This window comes from Melanerpes formicivorus, unplaced genomic scaffold (assembly GCF_026170545.1).
Source record: "Melanerpes formicivorus ecotype bairdi unplaced genomic scaffold, bMelFor1.0.p_v2 SCAF_103, whole genome shotgun sequence".
NCBI lineage: Eukaryota > Metazoa > Chordata > Aves > Piciformes > Picidae > Melanerpes > Melanerpes formicivorus.
In genome coordinates this window covers 1,237,345-1,251,912 of record NW_027142455.1, presented here as the reverse complement: position 1 = coordinate 1,251,912, position 14,568 = coordinate 1,237,345, and the positions used below count along the sequence as shown (strand labels likewise).

General features: G+C 60.1%; 1 protein-coding gene across 3 annotated transcripts in view; it reads left to right on the top strand.

Annotated features, from left to right (window-relative positions):
• Positions 1-13,123: 13,123 nt before the first annotated feature.
• Positions 13,124-14,568, top strand: part of RNH1 (ribonuclease/angiogenin inhibitor 1) — a 30,538-nt gene continuing 29,093 nt past the window's right edge. The window contains exon 1 of one of the 3 annotated variants that reach the window (XM_068166636.1): positions 13,124-13,227. Coding sequence is in view for 1 of the 3 variants with exons in the window: in XM_068166633.1 (XP_068022734.1) it covers positions 13,828-14,128 (301 nt within the window). In the remaining 2 variants the exon portion in view is untranslated. Of the gene's footprint in view, positions 13,311-13,732; positions 14,129-14,568 lie in introns of those variants that run through there. The other 2 variants (XM_068166634.1, XM_068166633.1) reach the window with 2 other exon arrangements.

Sequence of the window (14,568 nt, the reverse complement as noted above, 5' to 3'; positions counted from 1 at the left end):
CAGCTCCAGCCCCATCCCATCACCTGCTCCTCCCACCCAGGGGTGGAAGCCCCGGAGGTGCCTTCTCCTGGCAGTCTGCAAGAGCCAGAACACTCCCCTGCCTTGAAGGTATCTGGGAAGGCTGCAGGATGCCTGGAGGAGACTTCAGTGTCTGCCACTTAGCCAAACCCTGGCAAGGCTTTGCCCAGCTGCAAAGTTCAGGCAAATAGGACAAGAGGAAGTGGCATCAAGTTGCACCAGGGGAGGGTTAAGTTGGACATGAGGACCAAGTTCTGACCCAGAAGGGCTGTGGAGGCCTGGCCCAAGCTGCTCAGGGCAGTGGTGGAATGTCCTGCCCTGCAGGGACTGAAGAGAGGCTGCAGTGAGTCCACAGTGGTTTGGCAGAAGTGCCCAGGAATCCTCTGGGGCAGAGCTGTGGACGCTCAGGGCAGATGTCCCCACTGGCAGTGCCACACAACCAGGGAATGGTTTTGGCTGGCAAAGCTCAGCCAGCCCAACCATTGCCCAACTCTGCCAGGGCTGGGGCTGAACCATGGTCCTCAGCACCACAGCTCTGCCCCTTGGAAACACCCCCAGGGTGCACCAGGGGAGGTTCAGGCTGGATGTTAGGGAGAAATTGTTCAGAGAGAGAGAGATTGGTCATTGGGATGTGCTGCCCGGGGAGGTGGTGGAGGCACCATCCCTGGAGGTGTTCAGGAGGAGACTGGATGGGGTGCTTGGTGCCATGGGTTAGTTGATTAGATGGTGCTGGGTGATAGGTTGGATGTGATGATCTTGAAGGTCTCTTCCAACCTGGTCTATTCAACCCTTTATTCTATTCTATTCTATTCTATTCTATTCTATTCTATTCTATTCTATTCTATTCTATTCTATTCTATTCTATCCCATCCCATCCCATTCTATCCTGTCCCATCCCATCCCATCCCATCCCATCCTATCCTATCCTATCCCATCCTATCCTGTCCTATCCTACCCTATCCCATCCCATTCCATTCCAAAGTGAGGATGGGGATTCCATCACCTCCCTGGGCAGCCTGTGCCAGGCTTGGAGAACCCTTTCAGTCAAGAAGTTTCTTCCCATGTCCAACCTACCCCTGCCCTGGTACAACTGGAGGCCATTTCCTCACTTGTTACAAGAGAGAGACCAACCCTGGCTCCAACCTCCCCTCAGGGAGCTGCAGAGAGCAATGAGGTCTCCCTCAGCCTCCTCTGCTCCAGGCTGAACACCCCCAGCTCCCTCAGCTGCTCCTCCCCAGCCCTGTTCTCCAGACCCTTCCCCAGCTCTGTTGCCCTTCTCTGGCCCTGCTCCAGCCCTCAGTGTTCTTCTGGGAGTGAGGAGCCTGGAACTGAACCCAGCACTCAAAGTGTGGCCTCAGCAGTGCCCAGCCCAGGGGCACCATCCCTGCCCTGCTCCTGCTGACCTCACTGTTCCTGCTGCAGGCCAGGATGGCAGGGGGCAGGGGGCACCTACCAGCCCTTCCCAGCAAAGAGCCAAGGTGCCATGGGAACTGAGGTCTGAGCCACTGGTGAGTGTGTGGCTCCTGGGGGTTTGGTGCCCTGAAGACTTCATTCTTGGCTTTCAAAAGGGATTTGCCCTCAGGCTGCTGAGTCCCAGGCAAGCTCAGGAGATAACCAACTGTCCCTGCAAGCCTTCAAAGCCTCAGCAGTGTCTTCCTGAGCAGCAGGGGCTACCAGGGAAATGAAATCAAGCACTGGCCTGGGCCACAACTGCCAGGCAGCCAGCACAGAGAGACTGCAGGGCGGTCACAGACTGGCTGGGGTTGGAAGGGACCTCCAAGGGTCCAACTGCTCTGCACTCAGCAGAGACATCCCCAAGGAGATCAGGCTGCCCAGAGACCCCTTCAGCATCACCTTCAATCTCAGCAGGTATCTTAGGGCCAATCCTCTCATTTCCCCCTCTGGCTTTGCCCTCATCCCAAGCCTCAACTCCTGCTGGTGACCAGGGGAAACCTCAGGATAAAGCAGGACCCAAAGCCTGCACAGCACAAAGCTGAAGTGGGACCCAGAGCCTGGGCAGTGGAAGCCTAAAGCAGGACCCAGAGCCTGGTGAGTGGAAGCCTAAAGCAGCACCCAGAGCCTGGGCAGTGGAAGCCTAAAGCAGGACCCAGAGCCTGGGCAGTGGAAGCCTAAAGCAGGACCCAGAGCCTGGGCAGTGGAAGCCTAAAGCAGGACCCAGAGCCTGGGCAGTGGAAGCCTAAAGCTGGACCCAGAGCCTGGTGAGTGGAAGCCTAAAGCAGGACCCAGATCCTGGTGAGTGGAAGCCTAAAGCAGGACCCAGAGCCTGGGCAGTGGAAGCCTAAAGCAGGACCCAGAGCCTGGGCAGTGGAAGCCTAAAGCAGGACCCAGAGCCTGGCAGTGGAAGCCTAAAGCAGGACCCAGAGCCTGGGCAGTGGAAGCCTAAAGCTGGACCCAGAGCCTGGGCAATGGAAGCCTAAAGCTGGACCCAGAGCCTGGTGAGTGGAAGCCTAAAGCAGGACCCAGAGCCTGGGCAGTAGAAGCCTAAAGCAGGACCCAGAGCCTGGTGAGTGGAAGCCTAAAGCAGGACCCAGATCCTGGTGAGTGGAAGCCTAAAGCTGGACCCAGAGCCTGGTGAGTGGAAGCCTAAAGCTGGACCCAGAGCCTGGTGAGTGGAAGCCTAAAGCAGGACCCAGAGCCTGGGCAGTAGAAGCCTAAAGCAGGACCCAGAGCCTGGGCAATGGAAGCCTAAAGCTGGACCCAGAGCCTGGTGAGTGGAAGCCTAAAGCAGGACCCAGAGCCTGGCAGTGGAAGCCTAAAGCAGGACCCAGAGCCTGGGCAATGGAAGCCTAAAGCAGGACCCAGAGTCTGGGCAGTGGAAGCCTAAAGCAGGACCCAGAGCCTGGTGAGTGGAAGCCTAAAGCAGGACCCAGAGCCTGGGCAGTAGAAGCCTAAAGCAGGACCCAGAGCCTGGGCAATGGAAGCCTAAAGCTGGACCCAGAGCCTGGTGAGTGGAAGCCTAAAGCAGGACCCAGAGCCTGGCAGTGGAAGCCTAAAGCAGGACCCAGAGCCTGGGCACTGGAAGCCTAAAGCAGGACCCAGAGCCTGGTGAGTGGAAGCCTAAAGCAGGACCCAGAGCCTGGTGAGTGGAAGCCTAAAGCAGGACCCAGAGCCTGGCAGTGGAAGCCTAAAGCAGGACCCAGAGCCTGGGCAATGGAAGCCTAAAGCAGGACCCAGAGCCTGGTGAGTGGAAGCCTAAAGCAGGACCCAGAGCCTGGTGAGTGGAAGCCTAAAGCTGGACCCAGATCCTGGTGAGTGGAAGCCTAAAGCAGGACCCAGAGCCTGGGGAGTGGAAGCCTAAAGCAGGACCCAGAGCCTGGTGAGTGGAAGCCTAAAGCAGGACCCAGAGCCTGGGCAGTGGAAGCCTAAAGCAGGACCCAGAGCCTGGGCAGTGGAAGCCTAAAGCAGGACCCAGAGCCTGGGCAGTGGAAGCCTAAAGCAGGACCCAGAGCCTGGGCACTGGAAGCCTAAAGCAGGACCCAGAGCCTGGTGAGTGGAAGCCTAAAGCAGGACCCAGAGCCTGGGCAGTGGAAGCCTAAAGCAGGACCCAGAGCCTGGGCAGTGGAAGCCTAAAGCAGGACCCAGAGCCTGGGCAGTGGAAGCCTAAAGCAGGACCCAGAGCCTGGCAGTGGAATCCTAAAGCAGGACCCAGAGCCTGGGCAGTGGAAGCCTAAAGCAGCACCCAGAGCCTGGGCAGTGGAAGCCTAAAGCAGGACCCAGAGCCTGGTGAGTGGAAGCCTAAAGCAGGACCCAGATCCTGGTGAGTGGAAGCCTAAAGCAGGACCCAGAGCCTGGGCACTGGAAGCCTAAAGCAGGACCCAGAGCCTGGTGAGTGGAAGCCTAAAGCAGGACCCAGAGCCTGGGCAGTGGAAGCCTAAAGCAGGACCCAGAGCCTGGGCAGTGGAAGCCTAAAGCAGGACCCAGAGCCTGGGCAGTGGAAGCCTAAAGCAGGACCCAGAGCCTGGCAGTGGAATCCTAAAGCAGGACCCAGAGCCTGGGCAGTGGAAGCCTAAAGCAGCACCCAGAGCCTGGGCAGTGGAAGCCTAAAGCAGGACCCAGAGCCTGGTGAGTGGAAGCCTAAAGCAGGACCCAGATCCTGGTGAGTGGAAGCCTAAAGCAGGACCCAGAGCCTGGGCACTGGAAGCCTAAAGCAGGACCCAGAGCCTGGTGAGTGGAAGCCTAAAGCAGGACCCAGAGCCTGGGCAGTGGAAGCCTAAAGCAGGACCCAGAGCCTGGGCAGTGGAAGCCTAAAGCAGGACCCAGAGCCTGGGCAGTGGAAGCCTAAAGCAGGACCCAGAGCCTGGCAGTGGAATCCTAAAGCAGGACCCAGAGCCTGGGCAGTGGAAGCCTAAAGCAGGACCCAGAGCCTGGTGAGTGGAAGCCTAAAGCAGGACCCAGAGCCTGGTGAGTGGAAGCCTAAAGCAGGACCCAGAGCCTGGTGAGTGGAAGCCTAAAGCAGGACCCAGATCCTGGTGAGTGGAAGCCTAAAGCAGGACCCAGAGCCTGGTGAGTGGAAGCCTAAAGCAGGACCCAGAGCCTGGTGAATGGAAGCCTAAAGCAGGACCCAGAGCCTGGGCAGTGGGAGCCTAAAGCAGGACCCAGAGCCTGGTGAGTGGAAGCCTAAAGCAGGACCCAGAGCCTGGTGAGTGGAAGCCTAAAGCAGGACCCAGAGCCTGGGCAGTGGAAGCCTAAAGCAGGACCCAGAGCCTGGGCAGTGGAAGCCTAAAGCAGGACCCAGAGCCTGGGCAGTGGAAGCCTAAAGCAGGACCCAGAGCCTGGTGAGTGGAAGCCTAAAGCAGGACCCAGAGCCTGGTGAGTGGAAGCCTAAAGCAGGACCCAGAGCCTGGTGAGTGGAAGCCTAAAGCTGGACCCAGAGCCTGGTGAGTGGAAGCCTAAAGCTGGACCCAGAGCCTGGTGAGTGGAAGCCTAAAGCAGGACCCAGAGCCTGGTGAGTGGAAGCCTAAAGCAGGACCCAGAGCCTGGTGAGTGGAAGCCTAAAGCAGGACCCAGAGCCTGGGCAGTGGAAGCCTAAAGCTGGACCCAGAGCCTGGGCAGTGGAAGCCTAAAGCAGGACCCAGAGCCTGGGCAGTGGAAGCCTAAAGCTGGACCCAGAGCCTGGTGACTGGAAGCCTAAAGCAGGACCCAGAGCCTGGGCAGTGGAAGCCTAAAGCAGGACCCAGAGCCTGGTGAGTGGAAGCCTAAAGCAGGACCCAGAGCCTGGTGAGTGGAAGCCTAAAGCAGGACCCAGAGCCTGGTGAGTGGAAGCCTAAAGCAGGACCCAGAGCCTGGTGAGTGGAAGCCTAAAGCAGGACCCAGAGCCTGGTGAATGGAAGCCTAAAGCAGGACCCAGAGCCTGGTGAGTGGAAGCCTAAAGCAGGACCCAGAGCCTGGGCAGTGGAAGCCTAAAGCAGGACCCAGAGCCTGGGCAGTGGAAGCCTAAAGCAGGACCCAGAGCCTGGTGAGTGGAAGCCTAAAGCAGGACCCAGAGCCTGGGCAGTGGAAGCCTAAAGCAGGACCCAGAGCCTGGGCAGTGGAGCCTAAAGCAGGACCCAGAGCCTGGTGAGTGGAAGCCTAAAGCAGGACCCAGATCCTGGTGAGTGGAAGCCTAAAGCAGGACCCAGAGCCTGGGCAGTGGAAGCCTAAAGCAGGACCCAGAGCCTGGTGAGTGGAAGCCTAAAGCAGGACCCAGAGCCTGGGCAGTGGAAGCCTAAAGCTGGACCCAGAGCCTGGGCAGTGGAAGCCTAAAGCAGGACCCAGAGCCTGGTGAATGGAAGCCTAAAGCTGGACCCAGAGCCTGGGCAGTGGAAGCCTAAAGCTGGACCCAGAGCCTGGCAGTGGAAGCCTAAAGCAGGACCCAGAGCCTGGTGAGTGGAAGCCTAAAGCTGGACCCAGAGCCTGGTGAGTGGAAGCCTAAAGCAGGACCCAGAGCCTGGTGAGTGGAAGCCTAAAGCAGGACCCAGAGCCTGGGCAGTTAAAGCCTAAAGCAGGACCCAGAGCCTGGACAGTGGGAGCCTAAAGCAGGACCCAGAGCCTGGTGAGTGGAAGCCTAAAGCAGGACCCAGAGCCTGGGCAGTGGAAGCCTAAAGCAGGACCCAGAGCCTGGGCAGTGGGAGCCTAAAGCAGGACCCAGAGCCTGGTGAGTGGAAGCCTAAAGCAGGACCCAGAGCCTGGGCAGTGGAAGCCTAAAGCAGGACCCAGATCCTGGTGAGTGGAAGCCTAAAGCAGGACCCAGAGCCTGGTGAGTGGAAGCCTAAAGCAGGACCCAGATCCTGGTGAGTGGAAGCCTAAAGCAGGACCCAGAGCCTGGGCAGTGGAAGCCTAAAGCAGGACCCAGAGCCTGGTGAATGGAAGCCTAAAGCAGGACCCAGAGCCTGGTGAGTGGAAGCCTAAAGCAGGACCCAGAGCCTGGGCAGTGGAAGCCTAAAGCAGGACCCAGAGCCTGGGCAGTGGAAGCCTAAAGCAGGACCCAGAGCCTGGGCAGTGGAAGCCTAAAGCAGGACCCAGAGCCTGGGCAGTGGAAGCCTAAAGCAGGACCCAGAGCCTGGTGAGTGGAAGCCTAAAGCAGGACCCAGAGCCTGGTGAGTGGAAGCCTAAAGCTGGACCCAGAGCCTGGTGAGTGGAAGCCTAAAGCTGGACCCAGAGCCTGGTGAGTGGAAGCCTAAAGCTGGACCCAGAGCCTGGTGAGTGGAAGCCTAAAGCAGGACCCAGAGCCTGGGCAGTTAAAGCCTAAAGCAGGACCCAGAGCCTGGACAGTGGGAGCCTAAAGCAGGACCCAGAGCCTGGTGAGTGGAAGCCTAAAGCAGGACCCAGAGCCTGGTGAGTGGAAGCCTAAAGCAGGACCCAGAGCCTGGGCAGTTAAAGCCTAAAGCAGGACCCAGAGCCTGGTGAGTGGAAGCCTAAAGCAGGACCCAGAGCCTGGGCAGTGGAAGCCTAAAGCAGGACCCAGAGCCTGGGCAGTGGAAGCCTAAAGCAGGACCCAGAGCCTGGTGAGTGGAAGCCTAAAGCAGGACCCAGAGCCTGGGCAGTGGAAGCCTAAAGCTGGACCCAGAGCCTGGTGAGTGGAAGCCTAAAGCAGGACCCAGAGCCTGGGCAGTGGAAGCCTAAAGCTGGACCCAGAGCCTGGTGAGTGGAAGCCTAAAGCAGGACCCAGAGCCTGGTGAGTGGAAGCCTAAAGCAGGACCCAGAGCCTGGGCAGTGGAAGCCTAAAGCAGGACCCAGAGCCTGGGCAGTGGAAGCCTAAAGCAGGACCCAGAGCCTGGTCTAAGTGACTCTGCATCGCCCTCTGCAGCCTGGTCGGCAGCAGGTGCCACGGCTGAGGCTGAAGGTGCAGCAGGACTGGGGCCTGGGGCTGGGGTTTAAACCCCTCGGAGTCCCAGAACGTTAGGGGCTGGAAGGCAGCTCCAGAGACCATCCAGGCCAACCCCTCCTGGGCAGAGCAGGGTCACCTCGAGCAGGGCTCATAGCCAGGAGGCTTTGGGCTGTCTCCAGGAAGGAGGCTCCACAGCCTCCCTGTTTCTCAGTCAGTGCAGAGGTGGAGCAGCACATCTGGACCCCCCTGGTCTCTCGGGGCCCGGGTGTGACTGTGCAGGCAGGGAGCAAACCTGCCCTGAGCCTCGCTGCCTGCTTCCAGGGGAACGATTCCCACCCCGGAGGCAATCAGAGCAGCCTGAGGGGCAGAGAGATCAGAGCAGGGAACAATTCCTGCCTAATGGCTCTCTGGTGGGGATCCATGAGCAGCTGCCAGAGCGTGGAGCACCCAGCTGTGTGTGAGAGCACAGGCAAGGCGTGGGGAGCAGCGGGCTGGGGCTGCTCAGGAGCACGGAGCCTGCTCAGCCACCGCCAAGCTCCCAGCCACATGCTGCCAGCATCTGGTTCTCATCCCCAGGCTGGAGCCATGCTGGATGTTGTCTACCTCCACTGCAGCAAGGCTCTTGACACCATCTCCCATAACCTCCCCATGGGAAGTGTGGCTCAGAGGAGGGCACAGGGAGGTGGGCTGAGAACTGTCTGAGCACAGAGGGCTGTGGGCAGTGCTGGGGAGTCAGGATGGGTGGCTGTGGCCAGTGGTGCTCCCTAGGGCTCAGGACTGGCTCCAGCTATGTTCAGCTTTCATCACTGACCTGGCTGAGGGCACAGAGTGGAGCCTCTGCCAGTGTGCTGATGGCACCAAACTGGGAGCAGTGGCTGACAGCCCCCAGGCTGTGCTGGCATCCAGCCAGAGCTGGGCAGGCTGAGCTGGGGGAGAGTAACCTCATGAGGTTCACCAAGGGCAAGTGTAGAGCCCTGCTCCTGGGCAGGAACAGCCTCCTGCAGCAGGGCAGGGGAGGGGAACCTGCTGGGGAGCAGCTCTGAGGAGCAGAAGCTGGGAGTGCTGGGGGACAACAGCTCCCCAGGAGCCAGCAGTGTGCTCTGGGGGGCAGGAAGGCCAAGGGGGTCCTGGGGTGCAGGAGGAAGAGTGTGGCCAGCAGGGCAAGGGAGGTTCTCCTGCAGCTCTGCCCTGCCCTAGGTTCCAGGTCTGGGCTCCCCAGTTCCAGAGGGACAGAGAACTGCTGGAGAGAGCCCAGGGGAGGCTGCAGAGCTGCTGAGGGGCCTGGAGCAGCTCTGGGAGCAGCAAAGGCTGAGAGCCTGCAGCAGAGCAGCCCCAGAGGGCAGCTGAGCAATGCTCAGCAAGAGCTAAAGGAGCTGTGGGGGGCAAGAGGCTGGGGCCAGGCTCTGCTCAGTGCTGCCCAGGGACAGCACAAGGGACAGCAAGGGGCACAGAGTGGCAGCCAGGAGGTTGGAGCTGAACAGGAGGAGAAAGTTTTTTGGTGTGAGGCTGCTGGAGGCCTGGAGCAGGCTGCCCAGAGAGGCTGTGGAGTCTCCTGGTGTGGAGAGCTTCCAACCCCCCCTGGGCACTGTGCTGCTGGGCAAGCTGCTGGGGGTGCCCTGCTGGGGCAGGGGCTGGGCTGGGTGAGCTCCAGAGGTCACTTCCAAGCCCCCCATGCTGGGGTCTGTGTTGGGTCCTCCAGTCTGGCTCCACAGACACTTTTGCCCCCAGTGCTTTTTCAGCCTGCTGGCCCTTCAGGACTGGTCCCAGTTCTGCCTTTCTGCCCCTTTAAGTCTCATGCATCTCGAGGAGCAGATGGATTCAGGAGTGGATCCATCAGGAATTACAGCAAGGCTCTCTGTGACAAATGGAGCTCCTGCTCCCTGCTTTGGTCACCATGGCTCAATTCCTTTCATGACTTGGCTGACAGGGATCTTGTGGGTCAAGTCAGAACAGGCCTGATTGCCTTCAATTGCAATTAAGTGTGTGCACAGGGGCACAGGGAGGGTGGAAGGGACAGAACAGGACTCTGGAGGAAGGGCAAAGGCAAAGCTCCCAGCTTATGCCAGTGAGGTGCCTTTAAGCATCCCTGCCCCTAGCATTCTGTGTGCAAATTCAGTTTTAAAATGAAGTCACCTGAGATGATTCTCAGCTTCTCCAGATCCCAGGACACAAGACCTGGCCTCACTGGCTCCATGCCAGCTGTGCCCATGCCAGCTGTGCCCATGCCAGCTGTGCCCACAAGGCCAGGGCCAAGGTGGGCAGCACTGCACTCTGCCTCCAGGTGCAAAGGGAAAAGGAAGGGCAAGCCCCCCCCTCCCCAAAAAAGAGGGAATAAATCTGAGTGACCTCAGAAGGCCATGAGCAAATGGTGATGAAGAAGGAGGGAGCACAGAGCAGATGGCACTACCACACTCCTCAGGGAGTCAGACCTGAGGCTGTGCAGAGAGCCAAGTGGACACTTTCCATGCCAGAAGCCTTCCACTGTCTGCCTGGGAAGCCAAACCCATGGATTTCTCCCCAGTGTTTCATAGAACCATGGAATAGAATAGAATAGAATAGAATAGAATAGAATAGAATAGAATAGAATAGAATAGAATAGAATAGAATAGAATAGAATAGAATAGACCAGGTTGGAAGAGACCTTCAAGATCATCGCATCCAACCTATTATCCAGCACCACCTAATCAACTAACCCATGTAACCAAGCACCCTGTCAAGTCTCCTCCTGAACACCTCCAGTGACGGCGACTCCACCACCTCCCCAGGCAGCCCATTCCAATGGGCAATCACTCTCTCCGTGTAAAACTTCCTCCTGACCTCCAGCCTGAACTGGCAGGGCTGAAAGGGACCCCAAGGCTCAGCCAGCTCCAACCCCCTGCCATGGGCAGGGACACCTCACACCACAGCAAGTTGCTCACAGCCACCTCCAGCCTGGCTGCAAACACCTCCAGGCAGGAGGCTTCCACCACCTCCCTGGGCAACCTGGGCCAGGCTCTCACCACCCTCCTGGGCAACAACTTCTTCCTCACAGCCAATCTCAAGCTCCCCACTTCTGGTTCTGCTCCATCCCCCCCAGTCCTATCCCTCCCTGACACCCTCCAAAGTCCCTCCCCGACACCCTCCAAAGTCCCTCCCCAGCTTGCTTGGAGCCCCCTGCAGATCCTGGAAGGCCACAATTAGCTCCTGGGAGCTTCCTCCTCTCCAGCCTGCAGTGTTGGCTGTTGTCTTGCTCGGCCCTGCTGTGCAGTGCCCTCTGGCCTGGGTCTGTGCTCAGCAGGGCAGCCTGCTCCTGCTTGCTGGGCCAAGGGCAATGGATTTTCCCAGTCTGCCTTTTGCTGTCCCTACAGGCAGGGCAGCCAGAGGCACCTCGGTGAGACAGGCGCTGGGGAGAGCTTGGCACGGGGCCCTGGCTGGTGCATCTGTTGGTCAGCAGCACAGAGCAGTGTGCAGTGGGTGCTCTGTCCAGGGCAAGAGGTGTGCAGAAGGTCCATGTGACATCAGCTGCTCTGCAACTCCAACAAACAGCAGACTTTGTCCTCCAGGGCCTCCCGAGGTTGGTGCTGGGGCAGGGCTGCAGTGCAGCCAGCTGGCAGCCGTGGCTGGGGAGGGGGTGACACCTGGGCTGTGCTGCCAGGCTGTGCTGCCAGGCTGTGCTGCCATCTGATCTCCAGTGGCCAGCTGGGCTGGGAGGTGATGGAGCTCCTGCCAGTGTTCACTTACTTCCTCACACAGTGGTTTTCCTGAGAGCATCAAGCTAGGCAAGAAGGGCAGGGACAGCCTTCAAGAGCTGCAGCCCCCACACCCCCCCACCTGCCAGGCAGCATCCTGGGAACCCCACAGCCTGCAGCTGCTGCCAGCCTCCAGAGCAGTGAGGTTCAGGTCAGACCCTGGGGCATGAGGACTGTTGCAGCATCCCCCTTGTGTGGATGGCCTGACCTGTCCTGGGAGGGCATGGGGGAGTCACAGGATGGTTTGGGCTGGAAGGGAGCTCCAGAGCTCAGCCAGCCCAAGCCCTGCACTCAGCAGGGACATCCTCCCCTGGGGCAGGCTGCCCAGAGCCCTCTCCAGCCTCCCCTGGAACAGCTCCAGGGATGGAGCCTCAGCCACCTCCCTGGGCAGCCTGCTGCAGTGTTCCAGCAGCCTCCTGGGGCAGAACTTGTTCCTCACATCCAATCTCCATCTGCTCTGCTCTCCTTTGAAGCCATTGCCCCTGCTCCTGTCCCTGCAGGCCTTTGGGCACAGTCTCTCTGCAGCCTTCTTGGAGCCCCTTCAGGTCCTGGCAGGCTGCTCTGAGGTCTGCCTGCAGCCTTCTCCTCTCCAGGCTGAACACCCCCAGCTCCCTCAGCCTGGCCCCAGAGCAGAGCTGCTCCAACCCCCTGAGCATTCTCATGGCCTCCTCTGGACCCTCTCCATCAGCTCCAGGTCCTTCCTGTGCTGAGGGCTCCAGAGCTGGCCCCAGCCCTGCAGGTGAGGTCTCCCCAGAGCAGAGCAAAGGGTCAGAATCTCCTCTCTGGATCTCTGGCAATGCTACTTTGGATGCAGCCCAGGCTGCCCTTGGCATTCTGGCATGCAAGCTCACACTGCCTGCTCCTGTCCAGCTTATCCTCCCCACACACCCCCAAGTCCTTCTCCTCAGGGCTGCTTTCTGTCACCTCCTCCCCCAGCCTGTACTGCCAGTGAGGATTGCTCCAGCCCAGGGGCAGAACCCTGCACTTGCTCCTCTTGAGCCTCATGAGGTTCCCCTGGGCACCACCTCTGCAGCCTGTCCAGGTGCCCCTGGCTGCCCTCCTGCCCCTCTGCTGTATGAACAGCACCACTCAGCCTGGTGCCATCTGCACACTGCTGCTGCTGCCTGCATCCTGCTGCCCATAGCACTGACAAAACTGTTAAACTGTACAGGTCCCAGCACAGACCCCTGAGGGACACCACTGTCCCTGCTCCCTGTCTGGAGGAGCTGCACCCTCTGGCATCCAGCTCTGCTGGGCACTGAGGAAGGTGAGGTTTAGCCTTCTGAGCTGAGTACTCAGCTCCTACCTTCTGCAGGAGGAGGACAATAAAGGCAACTGGAAGGGAAATTCTAGTGCTGCCCCTGGGGTGCAACAAGTCCTGCACTGCCATCTCCTCTGCTGCTGTCAGCAGCTGTGGAAGGGAGAACCAGAGAGCTTCTCCTGTGGGTTCCTTTGCAGTCTCTTGAGACAGCAATTCATCCTCGAGGGTGGGGGGAGAAGGTGGGTGAGTTACTTCAGCCTGCACTCAGTGTGGGACACAGCTTGAACCATGGCAGGATGACCCTTGGGAAGGGGAAGAGCCAGTGGGAGCTGGGCAGGAGAAGGTGCAAGCCCCGGGCCCTGCTGGCTGCCAAGGGGCAGTTTTAAGGAGGCAGGATCAGGGCTGCTCCCAAGGAACGCTTCCAGGCTCTTGTGGAAGCCAGGGGCTGCCCATGACCAAGCCCTTGCCAGGGAGTTTAATCCCTGATGAGGTGGCAGGGATGCAGCAACGTGCACAACATCATCCCCTGCCCAGGCAGGACAGGCTTTGCATGAGGAACAGAGAAACTCTGCAGGCTCCATCCTCTCTACCCACACTTTAACACGGGGGTGGCCTCGGTTTTGCATGGACACTTAACTGTTCCCTTGCTCCGTCCTAAAACCTGGCGAGGGGCTACAGGAGCAGGGGCAAGGAGTTAAACCCAGCACCATCAGGGGTCGTGGGACGTTTTCATCGCCTCTAAGCCAGGCTCAGAGAGTCCCTGCAGGGGAAAACAACCCCGGCAGCTCTCCCTCTAGCAGGCACCATGTGTACAGCAGCAGAGGTTGCGTGGTAACGGCAGCAGGAAGGCTGAGCCCTGCCCTGGCTCCCCGCAGAGCGCCGAGCAGCGCGGGGTAGGTACCAGCGAGCCGGCCGCGCTCCGTGCTCCGGCGCTTCCCCTTCGCCCGGCGGGGCCGAGCCTGCCCGGGGCTGCTCGGTAGGAAGGGCGGGTTGGGCTCGGTCGGACGGGTGTGCGAGCCGGGGGGGGGGACGGGATGGGGCGCTTGGAGGAAGAACAACTCGGGGGGTGGGGGGGAGAGACGTGAAGGTTTGGGAGGGGGAGGAGGGGAGGCGACTCGGTGTGGTGCCTGGAAAGCGCTCGGCAGCCCCGAAGCTTCCTTCGCTCTGCCCTGTGAAAGTCCGAAGGAGCTTTCAGCGAGCCCAAAAGTACTGGGAGACAATGGGGGGAGGCTGGGAGTAGCCGGCAGCCGCAGGGGGAAGCCAGCCGAGCGATGACGAATCCCTTCCAGCGCCGCGGGACGGGCGCTCGGGCACGGCGCCGGGCACCGGGGGCGGCCGGGCGCCGCAGCGCGGGGCGGGGGCCGGGGGTCGCGGCAGCAGCCAGGGTCCGAGGCGCGCTCGGAGGGCTTGGTTTGAAACGGGCCGGAGAGGCCTTTGTGCCGGCTCGGAGCAGCTGGCTGCGCCTCAACGTGTTGCGCCGGGGGAGATGAGTCATGGGCAGCGCTGGCGCGGCCGGCGGCGTGGGCACGGAGCGGCAGAGAGCCCAGGCGAGGCTGGGCTGGCACGGACGTTTCAGGCTCCCCTGCTCCGACTCGGCTGCACTCGGCAGGGACAACTTCGAGAAGTTTGCTGGCCGAACAACCTTGGCCAGAGGTTGGGCATCTCCCACCTCAGTGGGCAGCACCCCAGGGTCCCGTACGCAGCCGCCCGGCAAGCTGGAGGTCAGGCAGACCCCCGAGGGATGGAGTTTTGTTGGTGGCGTTCCCAGTTTTAACATCCCAGGGGAAGTTGTAGGTGGGTCCTGTCTTCCCTGGTCAAGCACTCGCTGCTCTTGCCTCTTCCCCGGGTGAGCTGCATGTGTCCTCAGCAAGCTCCGTGGCCCCCCGTGGGGCAGATCCTGTCCTCCCAGCCCGGTGGGACGCGTCCCCATTGAACTTGGATCCTCCTATCCCTTGTGCATCCCCTTGCTACTGCCAGTTCCCCCTCTCCAATCCTGTATCCCACGGCTCCTGCTCTGAGGGATGGTTGGGGTGGGTGGGTGGGACAAGGGGGCAAGAGGAAGGGAGGGAAAGGGAAAGGGAGGAAAAAGAGAAGGAAAAGAGGGAAGTGAGGAGAAGATGAAAAAGGGGAGAAATAAAGAGGAGGGAAAGGAAGGCAACATGAAGGGGAAAACGGGAAAGGGAGGAAAACGAGGGCAAAAGAGGGAAGGGGAAAAGAAGGGATAAAAGGGAAAG